At 43.8% G+C, this 24,590-nt stretch overlaps 1 protein-coding gene across 1 annotated transcript; it reads left to right on the forward strand.

Moving 5' to 3' along the window:
* Nucleotides 1-619: 619 nt before the first annotated feature.
* LOC123451100 (transcription factor WRKY19-like) lies at nt 620-1,995 on the forward strand. Its single transcript, XM_045128113.1, has one exon. The coding sequence runs from the start codon at nt 764-766 to the stop codon at nt 1,505-1,507; it is 744 nt and encodes a 247-aa protein (XP_044984048.1). The 5' UTR covers nt 620-763; the 3' UTR covers nt 1,508-1,995.
* Nucleotides 1,996-24,590: the final 22,595 nt, after the last annotated feature.

A 24,590-nucleotide genomic window follows, 5' to 3' on the forward strand; every position in this document is an offset into this window, starting at 1 on the left:
TCTTTCTGTCATGTCTAGCTTAGGGGGAGATTGTTAGCTAATAACATAGCATGACAGGACCGACAGGTTGTTGATAGTCGGTCAAGTAGTGTTAGGATTCAGTTTCGCCACTTATTTTTTCAGTTAGCGTCCGAGGACGCGGTCTGTGCACTCCCGGGGCTGTAGCTAGCGGCAAACGCGCGCTCCCGATCGTGGGATGGCACGATCCAGTAAAAGGAGATGCCTGGATCCGATTTTTTTCGTTCAACAGAGGAATAAAAGAGGAACTGAAAAATAGCAGTGAATGCGCTTCACAAAACATCACAGCTTCTCCTCCCGCCCGCGAACTGAATTCTTTCCTGTCCGGCGGCTAGAGTTGAGGGGTAACAGGAGCAGTATTTATTGGACTGTTCGGTGCAGTGTCGTTGTTGCCACAAGAGGTTGCCCGAGTGCACTACAGTTTTGGTCTTCTTCTCTTCTTTCTCGATTTCAAAGTCTCCAGCTTTTCTCCGGTCTTCAGTCAACCGGAACCTCGCTTAACTACAGATCAATGATTCAGGCCACCAAGGCACCAACAGTGCTCAGCGCTTAACTACTTGGTCTGGCACTATAAGATTCCTCCTCCTTCCCCAGTCGCTACCAAGCTCATCAGTCATCATCGATCATCACAATTCACAAGAGTGAGTGTGAGAGTGAGACCCGCAAAGCACGCGCGCTCACGGTCTCGTCGGGCGCCACTGATCGATCGGTTAGCTAGGTGCGTGCGCTGAACGGAGGGCCGGGCATGGAGGACGCGGCGGCCACGCTGGCGACGGAGCTAGACGGGCTGCTGGCCATGGCGAGGGAGCTGGAGGCGCGCGTCGACGGCGACCAGGGCGCGCCCGGCGCCGCCAGGGAGCTCTGCTCCGCGCTGGCCGCGTCCGTCGACCGGGCCGTGCGCCTCGCCGGCCGTGGCCGCAATGCCGGCGCCAGGGCGGGCGTGAACGGCCAGCTCAGGAGCGGCAGGAAGGCGGCAGCGGCGAAGGTGCGCACGCAGGTGCGGGTGGCCTCAATGCAGGACCTCGGGCCACTCGACGACGGGATGAGCTGGAGGAAGTACGGCCAGAAGGGCATCCTCGGCGCCACGTACCCGAGGTCCTACTTCCGGTGCACGCACCGGCACACGCAGGGCTGCGCCGCCACCAAGCAGGTGCAGCGCGCGACGGCCGACCCGCTGCTCTTCGACGTCGTGTACGTGGGCGCGCACACCTGCGCCGGGGCCGCGGTCCTGGGCGGCACGGAGCAGCAGCTGCCGCCGCCTGCTGCCTTCGGCCAGGAGCAGCAGAGCCCGCCGGCCGCGGCGCCGGAAGGGGTTCAGTTGCCGGCAGAGCCCGTGACTCCGTTTTCCTTCCCCTCCTCGCCGGCGAGCTCCTGGTGCCAGCTTACCGGGAGCTACGGCTACGCGGCGCCTGGTGGAGGCCTCGGGGTTGACATGGAGCTCGAGGGTCAACTCGACGAGCTGTTCTTGCACATGTCAGAGTTTTTTTAGCCCGAGGTTCAGAACCTGGTTCTGTAGGCGCGCTGCCGCCAGTCACGTAGTAGAAGAGATGCGAAGCTCCGGCCCGAGGCGGCACCGGACTGGACCGAATTCAGCCATCACTTCGCTGCCGTCTTTTTTGTGGAACTGTAGAAGCACTTGCGAGTGGCCACGAGAACCGCTGCATCAGCAGGCAAACAGTGCTCCTCCGCCCAAAGGAGCCGTCGTTTCTGTTGCCCTGGAGCATCTACAACTGGTTCTGGCCAAATCTTGATCCCTGTAGGTCCACCAAAAAGTCTGCATCCAGAGCATCTACACCATGACATTTTAAATCCGGCTCAAACTTCGGGTCATCCCTGTTGAGAAATAAAACATGTGATCAATTGTATGGGAGGGATGCCTTCCAGGAGGTGTCTGTTGAAGAAAATGTGTCTCTCCAACACACCCCTTCATCTTGTATATAAATGGGTGTCCCACATTGCAATGAAACTAGTGGATCATTTAGACTCTTTATTTGTCTCTTTGCTTTCATTCTACAATACGTTATCAGCACATAGTCTCTATGGCTGGCTAGAGAAAGGAAAGTTCGTGACGGCGGTTACACAGACGCGAGACGTGTGAAGGTTGTGCTCCGGCCACAGAAGACGGCGGCGCATGAGCGTGACGAAATGGATCAATTGCTACGTGGAGATGAACCAGAAGAAGTCATTCAGGAAGGAACTGGAGTCTCCGCAGCCCGGCAAATACTCGTCCTCCAAGACAAAGAACAGACCTTGGAAATTGATCGCTAATGGACGCTATTAGGACGTCCTCGTCAAGGACAGACATGCATCCATAAAGAGAAATCCATCACAAAGCGCTAACCTTTGTTTTTTTATGATTAAGATTAGCAATCTAATAATTGTATTTTCGTGAATAGCATGCATGAATCTCTTCATCGGATCAGCACACACATGAAAGAAGGATCAACCTCCGGTGCATGGCACGCTGATGGCCCCCCTGCAGCGGCGCTCAGCCCAGGACCCATCATTGCGTCTACGGCAAAGAGAAGCATGCAAAGGCATGCACGTTCATTGAAGAAATCGATGAGGAGAAGGCCAATTTGATTTTCATTCTCTGATTAGCATCAGCGACTCACTGATCGTGTGTTTCTAGAACGGAGAGCAATTTCCTTTTTGCCTCACAGGAAATCAATCAGGACAATGCTAGTTTATTTGTCTTCTTGCGATTAAACACCCCAATTTCATAATTTGATGGGTTTTCATACTGATGAAGCAAGAAGATTTCTTCGGTGAATCAGGAACACGCAAAGAAGAACCGATGGTTGGGGCACAACCACAGCAAAAACATGGATTCATCCGCTTGCATGCATATGTATGATAAATTGATTAGGAGAAAGTTGCTCATACAGTTAACATCTACTAATCAGTATTGTGCAATTTCTATTCTTCTATGATGCATGTATGAATCGCTCGGATTGAGCGTGTGCCACTCCAAAAGAGGACTGGAAGATCTTCACCAAGACGGCCTGACACGGAGCAATCAAGAGCAGCACACTACTTGGTACTCGTACGCATCAATAACGGATTCGCATCGGCGTCCTTCAGCCATGACCCTCGGCTCCGTTGCAGCGCAATGGCGTCTACATCTAGACATGACCGCGCCAAGACAAAGCGACCATGCGAAGTTAGTTGTGTAAATCGATGCGCTCCAGTGTAGAAGCGGGCGCTCATGGTCGCGACCTCTCGGTAGTGGCAAATGGCTGGTACACGTCAGGTGGCACCATTCGTCGAGATGGCCTTGGTCTATAGGCCATCGGCGGCAGTTAGTGGAAATTCCCCTTCAGGATTTGTAACCGCACGGGGAAGGAGATATCTATCTCCTTGGCTATCGTTTAGCCATCAGATATCTATCTCCTTGTAGTTTAGCCCTCTCGTTTGCTGTTTTTCAGCACTTTAACCATATGGTTATTGGTATTTGCATTTTATGCCCCGAGCATTCAGAGCAAATATACATGATAGACTACAAGGTCTTGCAGAATTGCATAATAGTTGATTATGCATCATTTTACATCGTGTAAAATGACTGTTTGAGGCTCCAAGTCCTCATATATATTGCACAAGTATGTTAATACTTTTGTATTTATTTGTATTACATGAGTAATACTTTGCAAAGCAATATGTTAATTCCATTATTCATATAGAATATGGAATTTGCTTGCAAATTTGGAAAACATGAGGTAGTGAACTGTTTGACACTGCCACGTTATGTCAAATTTACATTTGTCACACGGAATCGATAAATGGTACCTACTGCTTAATTGCAGATTACTCAATGTTATTGAGAGGTCTATATTATGTCGTTTAGACATAATGACTACCTTCAATTTTGCACACAACTTATGGATTGCCTTTGTGGCAACGAATTAAATTTCGTTCACAACTGCGAGGTCTACACCACCATGTGGTGATTATCTTCAATGTATTTTAAAACATAAGGTTGTGAGAAGCTCCATAAGAATGAGGCATACACTACTCAGTAGTGATTATCTCCATGTGTTCAAAGCAAATTAAAGGCATAATTTTTTTGACATAATCATTATGAGGCCTACACCGTTGGTGCCTACCTTCATGATGTTTTTCCAAATATTTGTTAATTTCATAGCATTTGTCATTGGTTGTGACTACAGTGTCACATGCTCCATCAAGAGAGGAATCCAAGGCATTAGTAGCGGATATGCTACATATTATGCTATGAAGATAATTATGCAAAAGACTTGCATATTTTGGTGATTACCTTCGATGAGTACACAACTTATGAGATGTAGTCGTAGCAATGAATTAAATTTCATGCACAACTGAGAGGTTTATGCCACTTCGTGGTAATTACCTTCATGTGTTTTAAATAACATAAGGTTGTGTAGGGGCTATGATTGAATAAAATATACATAAGAGTGAGGCACCACTAGGTGGTTGATTACCTCTGTGTTTTATGGGAATTAAAGATTTATTCTTTATGAGGTTACCATACCTTCAATTTGAAGAACTACATCATATTGTGATGATTATCTTCTTGTGAGGACTTCGTCATAAGTCACTAAAAATCACCATGATCATGATTATGCTTAGCCATAGCATTTTCATTGTCCTTAATTTATTGAAGGTAAATTAATGCATGAGCATTTCATGCAATATATGGATGACCTTTTTCGAAAGGAAATGCGATGTGATGACATAAGGTGGAAGTAACTATTGAAAATAGGTCATTGACATTAATGATTTTGTCGACCCGTGGCCTTGTCGCCATAGAAATTCCACCCGCACAGAATGTCATGGCTATTTTATAAATGCCTGAAATGTGCAAATTTGCATTTATGTGACATCGCAATGTCTTGGTTCTAAAACCAACTATTTAATGGATGATGAATATCCATTTGCCCTTTTGATACCACCTTAAGGAGAGATATGTTCTCATAAGCATCACTCGAATGAGTATTCATTTGTATTAAGGACTTCATGCCCATTGATGCTTATAATTTTGTTGTCTATAAATCAACACTTAGTTGAGATTACGTGATAAGGCAGTCTCAGATCTTGATCTGATTGTATGTCCTTACTGCACTTTACATCCTCCTATGATGGTAAAAGAAATACCATCTTCATTTCAGGGTAAAAATATGATGACCTTCTTGTGAAGATCATCTGGTACACCCCAATGGGTGCAATATCATTACCTTCAATTTGTGTTAGTGCTTTTAGTACTAAACAAATATGTGGTTAGAGAACCACTAGGAGTTGAAAGTAAAGTGGAAAAAGAGACAAGCTGAAATGGAGTGTATATCTCACAAAGGAATGTGTCATTTAAATAAATGATCACAATGACAACTCCCAAGTTTTTCAAAGAGGTGGTTGTACGAAATATCGTACTAATGATTACCAAACTACCATGTTTTGGGTTGAATCATGTCACCGACCCATTGGAAAAGGCAAATGAGTTAAATGGGAGAAGTTTGAAGTTCTACTTCAAATGGACAACCAGAAAATATTCTGGTGCAGTAGAAGGAGAATGCACTCCTCTACATTAATGATATGCTTGTGGAATGACATTCCCAAGATATTTTGGAGATCTTATGTAGTCTCCTAGTTATCCCAATATATCATTAGCCTATAATTGAACTATTATAGGTGGTATAATTTGCAACATCTTGTCCACGGGACATGATAGCTGTGAGGAACTGAGTGTATGAAGAATTCATACATAATATTGTTGCGTACACAATAATTTTTCCTCCTTTACCTGTCTGGTATGAGGACGATTAGAAAAATTATTGATAATTCTGTTGGCCACAACAAAGTTGCAATATTCCTAACAATCGAAAGATTTATGTGCACTACATGTGCCATAGAGGAATTAATTTTAAGGCACTCTCACCTTAAAATTTGAATGGGACACTCATTATTCTTGAACGGATTCAAGAATGATGCAAACTATTCAACCATTGGCTGGGTTATTTTGGTACTTCATTGTATTCATAGACACATCTAGAAGATGGCCTTAGGTGTGTATAATCCACACAAAACCATGTGTTTACTGAATTAAGTGCTCAAATTGACGAGTTTGGAGCATATGCATGGGATAATTCCATCGGAATGGAAATATCGTTGAATTTGATTCACGAGAAATTCATGGTCATATTCAGTACGTCGTGTACCTACCCAGAATGGTGTAGCTAGATCTCTTGTCAAAAAGAGTCAAGTTGCATGGCCATTGCTACAGAATTGTGATGATCCAACATTTTGTTGTTGGTAACATGCGGACTCACATGCCACATATTTGGTCTAAATGAGATCAAATGCATTTAATACCCTATCCCCTTACGGTCTGTACGTGGAAATCAGTGAAGTATTTCCCATCTGCGATAATTCGGTTGCACACCGATATCACCATCCCAGTGTACATTACAGCCTTCACATATATTTGGGATCTATGTGAGGAATAACTGTGGTATCATTGTTAATCCGTCAAATACCTTAACCCTAGCGAGGGAGTTATTTGCAGCTCGTACGCTGATTCCTTTTGCAATGAGGATATTTTCTGGCATTAGGGGGAGAAATGTACCGCAGAGAATGCCACGAAATGCAAAAGAAATGGCATAGACATTTTGTCCACGTACTTGAGAATCTGAACTAGAGATTCAGATTATGAGAATTTGCAACATATTGCAAATAATCTGCCATATACATTTAGTGATGGAAAAGGTGTCACTGAATTTTCGTACCAGAACGAGTGGAGGTACCTAATAACCACTCGTATCCCCACATGAGGGCAAGAGGGGGAGAATTCTGGTCACATGGGATTAAGTTCTCATATGTTTTCGCGGAAATAGAGGAAATGGTCTCCTCAATCAGTAAATGTGATTCAACCTTATGTTGAATGACACACCTGATGGACGCGCGTCATCCATAGCCCAGCACCGATGTGCACCCATTTTTATGGTGCTGGGACATCGAAACACCTTGACTCCATTGTTGTGGGAAATCATAAGGAGTTAAGAGGCATAACGAGAATTCCACAAATCATATCGATTCAAGAAAATCATATATTGAAAGTCTACAAATGTCGACATAAATTTCTTCTTGAGAATTGCAGAAATCCTTTTGGGCCCTGAACCAAAATCCATGAAAAGTGTTGTTGACACTTATATTGGTTCAAATGAAAGGAAGCAATTAAGAAGAGTAGCACTCGCTCATCAAAAGAGAGGTGTTTACCATAGTAAAACCTGCTCCTCATAAGTATCTTCCATAGTGAAGAGAAGTGATTTTTCGTTCACAAACGAAATAGATGAGGTGGTGAGAAAGCGAGGCTTGTAGCACATGGGTTTCCGCAGAGACCCGACATCAGTTATGATGTAGCATACCTTCTCGGTATGAGTGGAATTATGTTTCGATACTGAATTGACAGTACAAATCCATAGAGTTGATGTATGTAATGGCTACATACTCACATGGATCATTCAGTTTGGATATATATATTGAAGTCATGAAATGGCTTAGTATTCTGAATCCAATGATAAATCGCAACATGTGTGAAGCTTCAGAAGTCATCCTATGACTCTGAAGATGTCGGAGAGTTGTGTGGTACAACCGACTAAGTGAGTTACTCCTTGACAAGGATTACTCTAATACTGATGATTGTTGATGTGTATTCATGAAGATATCATGAATTGGATTTACATCTTATTATTGATGTGGATGATCTTATCATCAATGTCTATACAAGACATATTAAATACACACAATCATTTTGAGATGGATATTTGGGTCAAACCAAATGATGCTAAGTTTATAGCTTTAGCAAAATCCCTCAGGAATAAATGTATGACAGTCTTTATATATCTGGAAATATTGAAAACGTTCAATATGGATATATCTTATCAGAGACACATATGGCCATATTATACTTGACATGGGACACAAGTCCATGGGAGATGGTGAAGTGATAATGGACATGAGTACCATCGGAGCACTCATATATATTGCAAAGTAAGTCAGGCCTGACACTATATTTTTTGGCAATTTATTGAGAGTGCAATCCCCAATAAAAGGTATAATGGTTGGTGTAAGGAATATCCTCGGATATGTCCAAGACACAAAAGGTCTTGATTAATTCCATTGAGAAAATCAAGATGGGACCATGGTGTGATATCCTGATAGTGGCTGATAATCTGATCCCAGCAATGCCATATCAAGGACTGGATTTAATGGAAGAGTATTCTGACGCAAGCCTTCAGAATAGACTCTAAATAAGTCCTTCCTATAATCATTCTGTCATAACTATGTTTGAAGCATGACAAAATATACATGTCTTCACGGAATGACTGGTCACATGTGAGATCATGTGGAGATTCATTGGAATCAAAGATCATTATCTACTAAGATAATGTCACTTGTATTGCTTATGGGTTATATTTATCCTCGTGGATTACAGAAATGTAAGAGGATAATCTGCAAACAAATTATTGTGAGGTTCACAATGTCTCTACCAACGTTTATATTCCAGAATAGCATTCGTGGAATTGGTATGAGACAACATTGATGTTTGTGAAATTCAGGGGGAGTAAAATCCCAAGTTATAACCTCTTGGTGATCTTCAGATCATTCATATTGTACTCTTTTTTCCTTTATGAGTTTTCCAAAATGGTTTCTCATATAAGGTTTTTAACGAGACAATATAAATACAAGTGCGGATGTATGCCATATTGGTTTCTCCTTATATTTTCCCCACTGGGTTTTAAAGGAGTTTTCGATGACATATTATTATAAGGTTTCTCCTCGATTTTTCCCACAGGGTTTTTGGAGGAGTTTTTAGTTTGCAATATACAAATGACGAATTGATCAAGGGGGAGTGTTGAGAAATAAAACATGTGATCAATTGTATGGGAGGGATGCCTCCCAGGAGGTGTCTGTTGGGGAAAAGGTGTCTCCCCAACACACCCCTTCATCTTGTATATAAGTGGGTCTCCCACATTGCAATGAAACTAGTGGATCATTTGGACTCTTTATTTGTCCCTTTGCTTTCATTCTACAATAATCCCGTTTGATCTATGACCTGTTATCTTTACCTAATATCTCCCTAATAATAAAGCAAATTGGGTTTCTGGTCGTCCGTCGTGGCATTTTTGCAAAAACATCCCTGTCGTTTCTGGTATTCAACCCGCAGTCCCTATGTGGATCTGGAAAAAAAATGTTTCCTCTCTCCCTCACTCGGTCTCCCTCTTCCCTGCTGCGAGGCTGCCGCCATGGGAGCCCGAGCTCAAAGCTCCGCCGTCGGCCACCTCGCCCCATCTCTGGCCAGATCCGAGCTGGAGCCGCTCGGATCTGTTGACCCCAACCCGGATCCACCTCGCCCCGGCCTTCTCCGGCCTCCCCTCGCGAGGGTCTGCGCTGGGGAGTCATGTGCGGTGAGGGAGAGGAGAGGGACGTCGCGCGCGAGTCCGCGTCGTGGGCAGCTCCTGCTCCTGGTGGCATCGTCGCGAGCTCACGGTGCCCGTCGCCGCCGCCGCCCGCCGCGCGCGAGTCCGCGTCGTGGGCAGCTCCTGCTCCTGGTGGCGCCGTCGCGGGCTCACGGTGCCCGCCGCCGCCGCCGCCCACCACCAATATTCCATCTCGCCCATAATAAAGTGGTTGAGTAATCGGACCCCGCCCTCCCTCTCCTTCGCGCGCGCCTCCAACCAAGGGGAGCTCCCCCGTGCCCCCTGCCGAAGCCCGCCGTCCGCGAGACGGGCTCGCGCCGCCGTGGCGGGGCGCGAGGAAACCGGCCCCGCCGCTCCGGTGGGCGCGGCCGCCCTGCTCTTAGGGCAGAGCTTGGGGAGGTGGTCGTGGCGTGGCATGGATGCGAGGAATTGTGAGGGGGTGGGGAATGTACAGCAGAGGCGGCCAATGGCGCAGGACGATCCGGTTGTGTCTGCACAGTGGCTGCAGCAGCACCTAGGCCAGCCCGACGTCAAGGTGAAAGAATCTCTCATCCGCCTCACGTTTCCCCCTTCGATTCAGGAGGATATATTACCTCCTTTTTTCGCCAGCGTTTCAGAAGCAGTAACAACAGCAACATGTTCTTGATTTCTCATCATCCAGTTTATTTATCCACATGAGAAGCAACCGAGACTTGATTAGTACAGTATTTACCACTGTTATTCTACTCCCTCTCATGTTGTTTCCCTATCATTATTGTTCTGCCCAAGAAAACATTAAGGGGCCACAGGAACCTGTGCTGTTTTTCATATCACATTTGACTTCTTGGTTCAGATACTTGATGCTTCCTGGTACATGCCACGCGAGAGTAGGGACGCATGGCAAGAATACCAGGTTTCTTTACGGGTCATCTTTGTTGTAAACTCTTCACCCCTTTTAGGGTTCAAGGTGCAATGTTTGCCTACCCAAAATTCCCATTAACGGAAGTTATTTTGTCTTATAGAGCCTCACATTTCTTTTTTCTTCATTTGCAAGTTGTACAGATTATCTATAGCTGGGATTTGGAACAACGCCCTATATTTGGTAACTTAAAGACTCTCCTTCTCAATGACTGGTTCACGACTATATGTACCACTGAGGTACATAGATCCTTTTTATATAAAGATGTTGCTCTATTTTAAAAGAGTTTTCATGTACATTCTATTATCTTACTAAATTTGCCATATTATACAGAAACTCATTGGAACAACAGGAGCACAAGAAACAGTAAAAGAATCATTTGTGTGTGCTCACCTTAAGGTTGTGAACATTGAATGTGGAAAAGTCAACGAGGGAATTCATAAAATTTTGAAGATCTTGAGTACGTGTGGTGTATGTCACAAGCAAATTAGCATCAAGGATCCATGTTCTCGCTCAGACCGTAAGTTCCTTTGTCGTTCTTCAGTCTCAGTATGTTTTTGCAATGTCATCACTGTTTTGTCTGTCATGTTCTGCTGTAATTACATGTCAACTTTAGTCTATGAAAACATTGCAAAACCATTATATCCAATATCAATTATCGTTTCGTAAAAAAAAGGATGTCATTGCTGGTGGAGTTCAGGATGGCTTGTAATATTCACCAATACTAATTACTATGTTATTTCTGGTGGCCATACAATGATTGCCGCACATTACTGTGGTGGCCATAAAATTTGATCGCCGCACATTACTGTGGTGCCCATAAATCTATACGATCCATGCAAACTAAGTTGGGATTGGTCCTCTGCTTTCATTATTGTTTTAACTATTTATGAAAATATCCAGTTGCTAGAATATATTTTACTAATAATCTTAAACTGATAGGGGATAGAGTGTAGTTCCTCGTATATCTAGCAAGTGCAAACTGGCTTTGCCTCGTGTTTTTTTTTGCTTCACAGTTGTTCCTAGCCTGGCGGATGTTGAAAGCCCCGTCGAGTCTTGAGGTGTATGATACATGTTTTGCTCTCATGAGGCTAAACTCTGTTAACACATAAATCTGGTGAAGGCCATTTTAGGGGAAACAAAGGGAAATTAATAAAATGCGTGATAGTTCCTATACATCAAACTGTTTGCCAAGCTATTGTCGTGTCTATATCAAGTGGGGCAATGTCGAAACCAAACTTACAGTGCATCGTCATCTATCTTGCAGGTTTCAATTTCCAGAAGCGCCCGACAGCCGCAGCGACCTCCACCATGGATGGCGCCTGAAAAGTATGCCCGGTCATGATATTTGGTCTAGGGCCTTCTGTGTTTCTTTGAATAGCCTGTATCGTTAGTTTCAGTTCTTGCTTTCGATCTTTTGGTCGGTGCTGGAACTTGGATTTGTGGGTTGTCTGGTGTGACAAATCAATTCGATTTCCGATCCGTTGATCTGTTATCGCTGATGAAAATCGTCGTATGCCCCCATCCCGACTGCAGGAGTTCCTTTGGCTCGAGTGTCACATTTTTTTAGCTTTAGAAGAAAGGCTTTTGTGTTTGGATGAGATGATGGACCTGAACCCTGAACCTTGTTTTAGTGTCTGCAGTATTGTTGTTTTCTCTCTGTCTGGTCGCATCATCTGTACTCCCATAATAAAACGTGGAGCGGTCCGTCACGACGCTTTTACAAAAAAGTCCCTCATGTTTTCTAAAATTAACCCGCACTACACGTTTAAGTCAAACAGAAAAATGTTTCGTTTCGTTTTTTGTAGAACACCCCCCGTTGTTACTAGAAATCAACCCGTAGTCCGCGCATGTTAGCTTGCTGTGAGATCCATGGGCATCGCCATTGTTGTGGTGGAGCTGTTGATTCATGTTTCAGAGAGAACGGAGAGGGTGAGAAGAGAGAGAGGAGACCGGGGAGACGCACGGGGAGGAGATGGCTCACCGGCGTGGGTCTTGCTGCAGGTTGCAGTCAGGGGATTGAGTAGACGAGGCTGGCTCCGGACGGATCTGATCCAGTGGAGGCAGATCCGACGACGGTCCGTCGAATCCGGCGACAGGAGGACAAGACAGAGCGCGTCTTCGAGGCCGCCAAGCGAAGCTCAAGAACAAGCTCGGCTGTGCCAGTTACTACCTTTCGTGTGGGAAAATGAGGGTCAAGGCGGTGGAGGCGGCGGCGGCGAAGAAGTGGGAGGATGACAAGGTGGTGCATAACGGCGCGAAGCTAGGGGATATACTGAGGGACGAAGCCGTCGCAGGCAGCCAGTCGGAGCAGACATGGAAGCTGCTTGCGGACGTGTGGGCAACCACACGGGCAAGCAAGTGGGCACGGCCACGGCCGCTCCAGCGGGCAGCCACGAGCGCGACGAGGCATCAGCCAGGGGCAGCCACAGGCGCGCCGCCGCCAGGCGGCTGTCGGCCGGGCGCGGCCACGGCCTAGCACGCCCACAGGCCAGGCGCAGGAGCGGTGAGACCACGGCACGGGCGCGGGCACTGCCACGGCCTGACACGACCACGGCCACGTGCAGGCGCGACTCGGAGGCCGGGCACATGGCGCTGGTCAGGCCGCACGGTGGTCGCGGGCGGGGGCGAGGCGTGCGGCCTCGGCACGGGCACACGCGGGCACGGCCGCCGGCCGGCCGGATGGCGTCGGGCACGTCACGACGCGGGCGGGGGCGAGGCACGGGCGAACGCGGCGCGGCGCGCGACCACGACGCGGGTGGACTGCCGTGCGGGAGAGATGGGGATCGAGTTCGTCCTGTGCATGGCAAACAGGCACACAGGGGTATACTTGCCCACTGTATTGTGCATATAATATGTGTATCATTTATAAGTATTGTTTTTGTGTGAACAAATGGCAAAATATCAAATGGCAAAATAAAGAGTGGCAAAAAATCAATTACAATCTAAATAGTGGCAAATTGTCAAAGTCCAAAGTAAGTGGTGGTTCAAAATCAAATCGCCCCCTCCAGGGGCAGCCGCACTGCACGCACACCCCACAGCAAGGCACCGTCAGAGGGTGGGCTGGACACAATCCGGAGGCCCGGAGCCGTCAAGCAGCCGCTGGGAACGACCCTAAACAGGCCACCGATGTGCCAGACCGGCCTCGCGCACCCTTCCCCCACAGGCCTCGCCGCAACATGCCTTTTTATGAATTTAATTCTGATTCATTCCTTTTACGGATCTGGCAGCCAAGATTGTTGGCCATTGTCAGTTTTTTTCTTTTTTAGCATCGACTGTTGTTAATCTGATTAATTCCTTTTACGGATCTGTGTGAGCTTGCACCCTTCGTTTTGTTCTCCAATCCAATCAAATTGATGCATGGATGGATGAGATCCAATAGCTCACGCTTCTTCAGTTCTCTGTGGCTATTAATTGATTTTTTCTTTTTTTTATCTTTTGTTTTCCTGTTTTATGGTTATTTGAACTCGCAATTTTATTTTCAGCAAAAAAAATTGATCGAGATTTAATACAGGTTAAATCTTATGAAGTTTTTACAAATATTGATGAAAACTTAGTTCGAATTATTACATATTAATATTTCCATCATCTCAAGTCAATATTAAATCTTATTATTCTTATTTTTTGAGAAATATTCTCATCTTTTTATTAGGCATTTCTCATATTTTTCTAAGATTGTGTGTGTTGTGTATAACAAGTCGTTATGTTTATTCCAAGCACAAACAGTGCACAAAACTGTAAATGAAACTGTTAATCATAGAAAATCAATTAACTATAATAAAAAAATACAAAGACCGACTTTTATTAAATTTATAGCCCGTTGCAACGCACGGGCATTTGTACTAGTAATAATAAAGCGGCTATCGCTTTTGTCGGAAAACCCACCGCGGTCATTTTGCAAAAACAACCTCCTGTTTTGTGGTAATCAACCCACACTCCTGTTTTTATTTGAGATAACGTTTCGTTTTTACAGCAACGACGGGCCTGGTCGGATCCGGGCGGATCTGAATCGTGCGCGGCGGCGGCGGCCATGGGGGCGAGTACGTCTTCGAGGATGAGGAGGAGGAGGACGGGCGCGAGGACGCGCCGGTCGTGGAGGAGAAGGAGGGGTGCGGTCGAGGACTGGGGGATCGAGATGGAGAGGAGGGGGACGAAGAGGAAGGGGCCGCGCTCGTCACGGCCACAAAAGTTGCGGTTCGTCGCCACCCTCTGCGCCTCGGCAGCGTCGTCCGACGCCGGGTCCCCGTCGTGGGGGATGCGGTCAACGGGGGCGACTGATTGGGGGGAGGAGGAGCGGGTATGGACCGAGCAGGACGTTGACGCCGAGGTGGTAGCGGCGGATGAGCCAGTGGACGCCGTCGAGCTGGTGCGGCTTGAGGTCGGCAGTGACCCCGAGGTCGGTGGAGGAGAGGGGGGGAGCTGGGACTTCCCGTCGGCGGAGAGGACGAGGTCGTCAGCGGCGAGCAAGCGGCGCTCGTAGGCGGTGGCCGCCATGGGGAGGAGCGGCGGGAACTCGTGAAAAAAGAGGGAAATGGATGTGGGGGAATAGCCGGAGTGACGTGGAAGAGAAGAGACGAGAAGGCTCGCTACGAGAGTGAGCGTGTTGGACACGGTCAGGCCCAGCCCGGCCTCGGCCCGTTTCTCGCTAAACAGAAGTCAAAAGGGCGCGCATTATTATTATCTATACCTATACCTATATATATATTATATATACACACGTTTTTCCTAATCCTTCTCTAATCTCGTCTTAATAATAAAGCAAATACGGTTTCTGGTCGTCCGTTATGATATTTTTATAAAAAAATCCCTCTATTTTCAGTTAATCAACCCGCATGCCTTTTTTAAGTGAGGAAAACGTTTCGTCGTGCCACTTTTACAAAAAAGCCCCTGATGTTTCCTGAAATCAACCCGCAGTCCGAATTTAAGTTAGAAAATGAATCATTTTTTGCATTGTGCAGAAAACCCTCTCATGTTTCAGGTAATCAACCCGCCTTTCGTATTTTAACAAAAAAAACCTTAACTTTTCAATTAGTCAATCCAAATTTTATCTACAACAAAATTATCCATATCTTTTAAATCGTAACTTCGATTTTAACATGTTATATATGAAACTTGATTAAAAAAATATGTAAAATCTAAATAAAATGTTATTTTTAACTGTTGAATACTTTTTAAATATTATTTTTGATGCAAACTTAATCTGTAGTGTACGGTCCTTTTTTTCTTTCTTTCCGGCGACGATCCGAATTGCAATAAACATTCATTAAATTAAAACCAAATTGAGAGGAAAGAAAACATCGTTAATCACACATGCTCACCTTTGAAAAACCTCGTGGGGAGAAACAACATATTTTTCATCTTATTTCGAGTGACTATACATTCAAACGCGTTTTCGTTGTGTGAGCACTAAAGACATCGTCGTCTACACAAATGTGATGTCATGTGAAAATATATTGCGTTCAGAGCGTGTGTTATTTTCTCTTCCGTTGCAACGCACGGGCTCTTTTGCTAGTAAATATGAAAGAATAAAAGCAAATGACCAAACAGTCTCTCTCGTTGATGGAAAACTGGGTATTATATCCTTTTACAAGGCAGTTAGAGTTAAAATATCCGACCTAAACAACCGACAAGCATTGATTAATATGATTAAATTAATCCTTAACACTCTCTCTAATATATGCTAGTCTAATACGCTTCATCTTGATAAAGATTCCTTCCGGTATGTGTTTGCCTTGAGAATGTTCATCGTCTTCATTTTGAGAAAGACTTGTATAATCTTTAAAGTCTCCTTGAAAAATCCTGTGAGAAAAATATAAGGAGAATAATATAGATATGTTGCTAAAACTCCTTTAAACCAAATGAAAAAAATGATGCAATATATAATGATTATTGTCTCTTGATAACTCATATGAGAAAAACCTTTGAAGAAGGAGAAAACTCATCGATAAGTTTGGAGAAGAATTAATATATCTCGAGTACTTCCTTTAAAAACCCCGGTAGGGAAAATAGAAAGTATGATATATGATCTTTGAGAAGATATTGCCTCGTTAAAAATCATTATGAGAAACTTTGAGAGAAAACTCATAAAGAAAAAGAGCGCAATCTGATATGCCATTAAAAACTCCTGTAAACCCCAGTGGGAAAAATATAAGGAGAAAATGATATGGCATATATGGACAGTTGTGTTTATATTGTCTCATTAAAAACCTTTTATGAGAAACCATCATGGAAAAACTCATCAAGGGAAAAAGAGTACAATATATGCAATCTGGTGATTGCTAAGAGGTTATAGTTTGGGAGATTACTCCCCGTGGACCTTGCAAATATGGAGGATGTCTCATACCAATTTCATTGACATGAACATAAGATTTTGTATAATCTGTTGGATTATCACAACATTTTGTTTGTAAATTATTTCCCCACTTTTCTATAATCCGTGAGGACAAGTAATTTCCGAGCAATGTGATTTATGATATTGCTCTTCATATAACCTACAGGTATTGAGTAACACAAGTGGAAGTATATTGATAAATCAAGTTATGTGATTCTCACGAATCTCAACCACATGATTTTGAGTGTGGTTAATCATTCTGCCAAGCCATACATATTTTGCAATGCTTTTAGATAAAGCAATTATGTTAGAATGATAAGTGAGAATAACCATTAAAGTCCATTTAGATGACTTCCATATGAAGGCCATTCCAGTAAATTCATTCATTGATATGGCGTCGTTGGAATCAAATGAAGAGCCAATATCATTATGTCATATCATGGTCATATCTTGTATTTCCTGATGGAAATATCGAAGATTTATTCTAAGCTTTAGATATAAGATGATATTCCTTATATCAACCATATACCTTGTGTTGGGGGTTGCACTCTGAATAAAGATAGCAAATATAGTGTCAGACCTGACATAGTTTGCAATTATATGAGTGCTTTGACATTAGTGAGATATAGAACTTCAGGTCCTAGTATCACTTCATTATCACCCCTAGGTATGAATGGTTTTGTACCTTATCAAAGGTAGTATGACCATACATGTCTTTTGTTATTATGATATATCCACATTGAATTTCTCGTATATGTTTTGGACATATGTAGACTGATATGTTTTCCTGAGAGAATGCTCAAGTTGTAAGCTTAAGCTAAATTTGGTTGAATCCAAATTTTTCGTTTTGAGATGATTTTGTGTATGTTTATGTCTTATAGAGACATTGATGACAAAATCATCGATATAAATTAAGGTGATATAAGGAATTCAAATTGGGATTCTAAACAATCATCATTCTTTGAGTAATCCTTCGAAAGAAGAAACTTATTTAGTTGATAGTACCTTATGATTTCCGACTATTTCGAGCCATAGAGTGACTTCTAAAATTCGACACAAATATGTTGCGACTTATTTTGGATTCGGAATTGTAAACCCTTGAGGGACTTCGTTATAAATTTCTAAAACGAGTGACCCGTATGAGTATGTAGTCACTGCATCCAGTAACTGCATGGATAATATTATTTGTACTGCAAAACATATTTTTATCGAAACATAATTGCACTCATACCAAGAGGGTATATTACATCATAATTTGATGTCGGTGTTAGGAAAGCAACTTATCTTTATTGAAGGCCCAAGGGGTATATATATATTACACATGACTTGGGGTGCAAGGAAAGTAAACATAGACTAATAAGGACTCCTAGACTAATACTAACAGACTAATAAGGACTCCTAGACTAATACTAATACTTCTTAACACCCCCCTCAAATGCAAAGCGTATGCAATAGCATTTCTTTTGAAGAAGTGTAATACTAAAAAACAATGATAATCCAAATCCGCGTCTTGAGAGTGTCGTCGTAGCATGAAGAGTCTTCAAAACTAGTCGAGTCGCCGAAGGAGAGAACGAAGAGATGGCACATCAGAGGTAGACACCGCATCACTTGAAGATACAAGATAAGTATCAAGAGAAGATGGGTTGTCAAAAGAAGATGGCACATCAAGAGAAAGATATCGAAGAGATGGCACATGAGAGGAAGACACCGCATCACTTGAAGATACAAGATAAGTACCAAGAGAAGATGAGTTGTCAAAAGAAGGTGGCACATCAAGAGAATAAAGCATTGCATGGAAAATCATAGTCCATGACAACCGTCGGCGAAACAAGCTCGGAGGATAAGGCACGATGGATGTAGATCGACAATGCAAAAGAAGTCCAGAAAATCCTATAGAAAACAACAAGGGCAAATAGGCCACAAAAGTTGCATAGAAAGGATCAGGACCGGAGAAAGGCTGACGGACTAAGGTATGGTGGACTCGCATGGCATGAGAAAACACAAAATTTCAACGGATTTGGTGGACGTAGCGAAAAAAAGAAACTAGAAAACACACACTAGAATAGGGATGATGGCAGCGGAAGAGAAAAAATAATATCATGGCGAAGGGAATAGCAGTAGCACGGGAGCTGGATGTGGAGGAGGAGAGCATGCAATCGGGAGCTAAGCAGTACATCACCCACCAAGCTGCATGTACATTAACTGCAATCGGGGCCTAAGCAACACACGCCATGACAAGGTAGCATGCAACAACAAGCAACACGTGTGTAGCAGAGGTAGCGGTGGCCAATAGCACCATGTAGCACCATGAGCAGCACGACGTAGCATCAATTTTTTTAAGGAATCATAGATCACGTTCCAATCGGGATCAGGACGGGCTCCAGTGGCAGGTGGTGGAAGCACCGGGATCCCAACAATGGCTGGATCCGATCCAATCGGGAGGGCAGAAGGCGGCGCGACCTGGAGATCCGGCACGACCAGGAGAGAGAAGAGCCGAGGTGTGGTGGCTCGACCTAGAGATGGCGCGGCAGACAGGGCTGCCTCGTCGGGCCGCACCGACAAGAAGTCGGGGCGCACGAGGCCGAGGGAGGAGACGGAGCCGCCGTCTCGTCGCACGCCACGAGATGCGCCGTGGAGATCTCGCCGACGAGTGGCCGGCGGCGCTGACCATGGCGACCGCAGTCTCCGCGGCGATGGATCGGCGGACAGGGAGAACCTTGAACGGCGGCGAGATCCGGCGGCCCAACAGCACGAGGACGAGAACGAGAGCTGCAACAGGAGGAGATCGGGAGCAGCAGCTAGACGAACAGCGGCTGTGTGGAGAAGGTTGGATCGGGAGGGTGAGTTGCAGCGCCCGAAAAAAATAACCTAAGCTCTAATAACATGTTAGGAAAGCAACTTATCTTTATTAAAGGCCCAAGGGGCATATATATATTACACATGACTTGAGGTGCAAGGAAAGTAAACATAGACTAATGAGGACTCCTAGACTAATACTAATAGACTAATAAGGACTCCTAGACTAATACTAATACTTCTTAACAGGCGGGTCTCTGCGTGAACCCTTCTTCTACAAGCCTCGCTTTCTCAACACCTCATTTACTTTGTCTAGGAATGAAAAGTTTTTAGTATTCCTGATGGGAGGTACTTATGAGTAGTAGGTATTACTGTGGTAAATACCACTCTTTGTAGAGCAAGTGCTATTCTTCATTACTTGAATACATTACTTGCTAAATCATTGTGTACGCAACAATACTGTGTATGAAATTGAAACATACAATCAAATTTATCAAATATTGTATCCAAGGGATATGATATTAGAAATTTTACTACATGTAGTGGTACAAGTATAGGCTAATAATATGTTGGGATAATTAGGAGACTACCTCACGTCTCTGATATTATTGAGTGCAAATAACTTCATCCTCCATTTACTGCACTAGACTTTAGTTCTCCTTCTAATGAAGATTGTGAGAACAAGCATCTACGAGAATATTTTGGTTGTTATTTATAAATTTTTAAATTTATCCCGTTGAATTTATCAGCCTTTTCAATAAATTTGTGATGTGGTTTGACCATATGTTTGAGGGTTCGGTAGTCATATGTACGATATTTTATGTAATCACACATTTGACAAACTTGAGAGTTGTCTTTGTGATCGTTTGAAAACGATCTATTCCATATTAATAGGTAATTCTGTCTTTGGTTGTATTTTACCCGTCGTCACTTTACTTTGAATTGCTCATGGCCATTTTTCGTCACCACTGACTTGTCATTTGGTACCAACAAGATTTTCAAATGATGGTATAGTACCTGTGGGGTGAGTGTGACGATTTTAAGAGATTCCATGTTTCTTCATCATGGAAAATGGTAATACCATCATATGAGGATGTAAAGTGTATCAAGGGCTTTTCAACCAAATCCGCATATGAAAATATTTGATCATGTGATCTCAACTTGAAGTTGACTAAGTGAAAAAATTCTGAGCTGCGATAGACATGAGGTCTTTGAAAACGAATGGGAGATCATTGGCGATGTGCTCATGGCAGCATGTTTCTCTTAAGGGAATTTTCAAGTGAATATATATATTCATCCATTGTGTACTTTGTTTGGGAACCAAGTGAAGTTGGTGACATATAAAATGCATATGTGCGTCAATAAAATATCCATGTGTTACATGAAATGATCATGCATTATTTAATTTACTTCTTGGAGTAAAACAAAATATATGGATGAAATGATCTTGTTGAGAACAATCCACCAAGGTGATGCTTGGTGAACATGGGGTGTAAACATTCAATATAGTGCATGCGATGAAATCGTTGCTAATGTTTTGGGCTTCATTTGTGAAAAAAAGTGTGACTTTAGAGTCACGACCAAAATATAGACTTTGCAATTTTAACATTGCTTAGTCACTATGAAAATAACAACCACAATGTGATGTGGATCTTGCAATAATGTTTGAGACACTCGGTATAAATTATGGTATCCATCTTGATGGATGGATAATAGTGACGTAGGCTTCATTGCCATGCATTTTACCAATATATATATATATATATATATATATATATATATATATATATATATATACTTTTCTATGACATATTCAAGCAAAATGTGCAAGAACAATATTTACTATGAGAGTAAAATATTTTAGTGAACAACAACAATAAATGCTTCGGATGAGCAAATTCTAGTACGGCTGATGCCTTATAGCCATATGTGCAAACCTTAATTTATATAGGATAATATTTTGAAGATAATCACTAATATGATGTAGATCTCGCAGTAATAGAAAACATAGTCTGACTTTTGTCAGTAGATGTTCATAATTCTATTACCTTATGTTATGCTATATTTAAGAAAATTATTTAGAAGGTAGTCATCTATCAAAATGACATGATGTAGACCTTGCAGTAATAGTTGATAGTCTGCAAAATTTTAGAGTAGATGCCGATATTACCTTATGATATTTTAAGGTAGTCACATCTAAATTAATATTTGGAAGAGCACTTTAAAGGTATTCGTCTTGTCAAATAGATAAGACGTAGACCTCACAGTAATGATGGATAATCTGCAAATTATGCAGTAGATGCCACAAATACCCTGTGATTCACAAATAATATTTTGGATGATCTCATTAATTATGAGACTTTATAATTTATTTATTTATATATAGTTTTGCAAGATAGTATCAATTGCAAAACTGAAGTTGTTGCACTAGAAACATGTCATAGGGATTTACTAAAGCATGTACGTTGTACATGTAACATATTCCATGAAAATATGTTTGGAATAACTAGTCTCATAATGTAAACGAAATATAAAGGAATCCGACTGTCTCACATACAAATTTACACAACCTACAATTTATAGTAAGTTTGGAGGCTTACATGCGTTACATAAGGTCTGATGACTATCATACTTGTTTTGTGAAATTTAATTTCACAATTGACAAGGAAAACAGATGTAAGGTTTATAGAGTAAAGCGGCTATAATTGTAGCGTATATGGATAATATGAGAATATTGGAAAGTAGAAGAGCTAAATTGCAAACTAGCAAAGGGATAAGGCTTTCCCCAATTCCCTTTCCTATGCGTGCATCATGGCCATTGCTAATCAACACCACTTTGCACTGGAGGCCGGTCGAGGGAGTCCGCGAGGCTGTCGATTCCGATGCTATGGAAAGGGATCTTAGCCACACACTGGTGATTGCGTCCGCTGGACGCCACTAGGGTTTGCTGCTGGTGTCGCCATCCATGGCAGGGCACACCGCCTGAGGCGGAGACGTGTGTGCCGCTTGATGCGGGCAATGGAGTTCGCGTCCCCTGGATGCCGCTTGATGCGCAGAGGAGGGCGCCACCGCCGCTGATGTCGCCATCCACAATGGGGTTTGCTGCTCCACCTCGAAGCGCCGGTGCAGCCCGCTATCGGGAATCACGCGATGCACGAGCGCTGCGGGGCTGTTCGTCTTCCCCTTATGTTGGCCTGAGGCTAACACACATGCACCGAGGTTGGTGCCGATGGAGGCCGCGGTGCGGCCTCAACCATCCACATTCAGGGGGAAAAGGAGGAGGAGATGGGTCAAGCCGCCGCCGTTGCTTTGATCTGTCCGGAATCTGGTACGCTAATCCACGACCGATCTCATTTAAGAGGTAAGAACATCACACATTTAAGAAATCAGATGGATGCTTACTGTTATTGGTATGGATTTCCTATCGAGTGATCCTGTATGCCAACCTTTTTCTGTGCGTCTTCCTTGTGTAATTGTAAATTATGCCCAATTTTCTAGTTCTTGTGTTCCTGTTTGGAGTATGATCAATCCGCTCAATTGATTAATTTTTGTCCTTTGGCAGATTGTGTTCGAGGCTTTCAATTGCTGAATCAATGGAGGCTGGCGTTGTGTTCTTCCATCAGTTCTTCTTTTTAATGTTGGCCGGGGCTGTGTTCTTCTTTCTGCATGGCCAAATCGATCGTCTTGGAGAGCAGCAAGTGTTGATAACGTGTGAAAGAATAAAAGCAAATGATGGAACAGGCTCTCTCATTGATTGAAACTGGGTATCTATACCCTTCTTACAAGGCAGTTAGAGTTACAATGTCGGTAACTACAACCGACCTAAACAACTGACTTAAGCATTGATTATTAGGATTAAATTAATCCTTAACAATAAAAAAATCGACCCAACCGGATTTCTCATATCTACCTCAAACATCTGGATTGACCGACACCTCTCATGTCCATCTCAAATAACGAAAGAGAACACAAATGATGGAATCGTGAACTCATTGATTGAAGATGTGGGTATATATATCCGTGTACAAAGGCGGTTACAAGGAGCAGTTGCTAAACTAAAGCAACGATTATCCCTTAATTAATGCATTTAATTAATTCCTAACAGATACGAGGGTTCGTGGATGCATCCGGACACGCTCGATCAGTCCGTCACGTAGGATGCGATCCCATTTAAAACATTTTTTTCTTTCTTCTTCTTTACCAATCACGTGCAAGTGATGAGACATATGAGAAAAATATAAAAAAATAAGGCTGTATGGATGAAAAAGTAGGGATTTAAAACGAACACGTCCGATCGTGTCTGTCTGTGAATGTTTGAGGGGCCGAATTTATAAGTTTCGATTGTAGATGATATCATAACCATGTCTCTAGAACTAAACCCTCAAATCCATGTTCTGCAACGCTAATCCAACCCGAAAACCAAACCGGAAAGGGCAGGACCGAGGGTGAATCTCCGTGCGAGAACGGACGGGCGGGCAAAGATTTGAGTGATGGCCAACTGAGAAACACTCAGACTGAAAAATAGCAAACCCGTTTTCTTAACACAGTACAGCGCATCCGTCCGGAAATTTGATTTGGTGTTTTGAACCAAGTCTCACAGCCCAGCGCATCCGTCCGGGGTCGGGTCGTGTCCATGTAGAAACCGGTGACGATTCCGGGCATACGCCGTGTGAAAGCAGATGGACGTGACTCGCTAGCTGGACGACGACGACGCTGCTCCCTATATGAGGCTAGGGCCGGCCGGTTACCCCTCTCTCTCGTTCAACCGATCCATCCGGCTGTGGCCTGCACATACGCAACAAACGGGGAAAGAAAACCACACGGACTCGCTGCTGATTGCGCCCTTTGTCTGCGGGTCACGCCATGTCCTCGCCTTGGTCTGCTACACGTGGATCGATCATGCCCCTGGCCCAGGTTGGCTCTACACCAGCCTAAAAAAAGCTTCTCACTTTCACTGCTCACTTCCCGGCAACCAACCGCGACCGCGCGCCGCCTTCCGGGCACCTTCCTTCCTCCGCCTTGCCGCGGCGCAGATCGACCGCACGCCCGCCGAGGAGGTGACGCCACCAAGCCACGTACCGGCGCGGCGCAACGCCAG

Source organism: Hordeum vulgare, chromosome 1H (genome assembly GCF_904849725.1).
Source record: "Hordeum vulgare subsp. vulgare chromosome 1H, MorexV3_pseudomolecules_assembly, whole genome shotgun sequence".
Lineage (NCBI taxonomy): Eukaryota > Viridiplantae > Streptophyta > Magnoliopsida > Poales > Poaceae > Hordeum > Hordeum vulgare.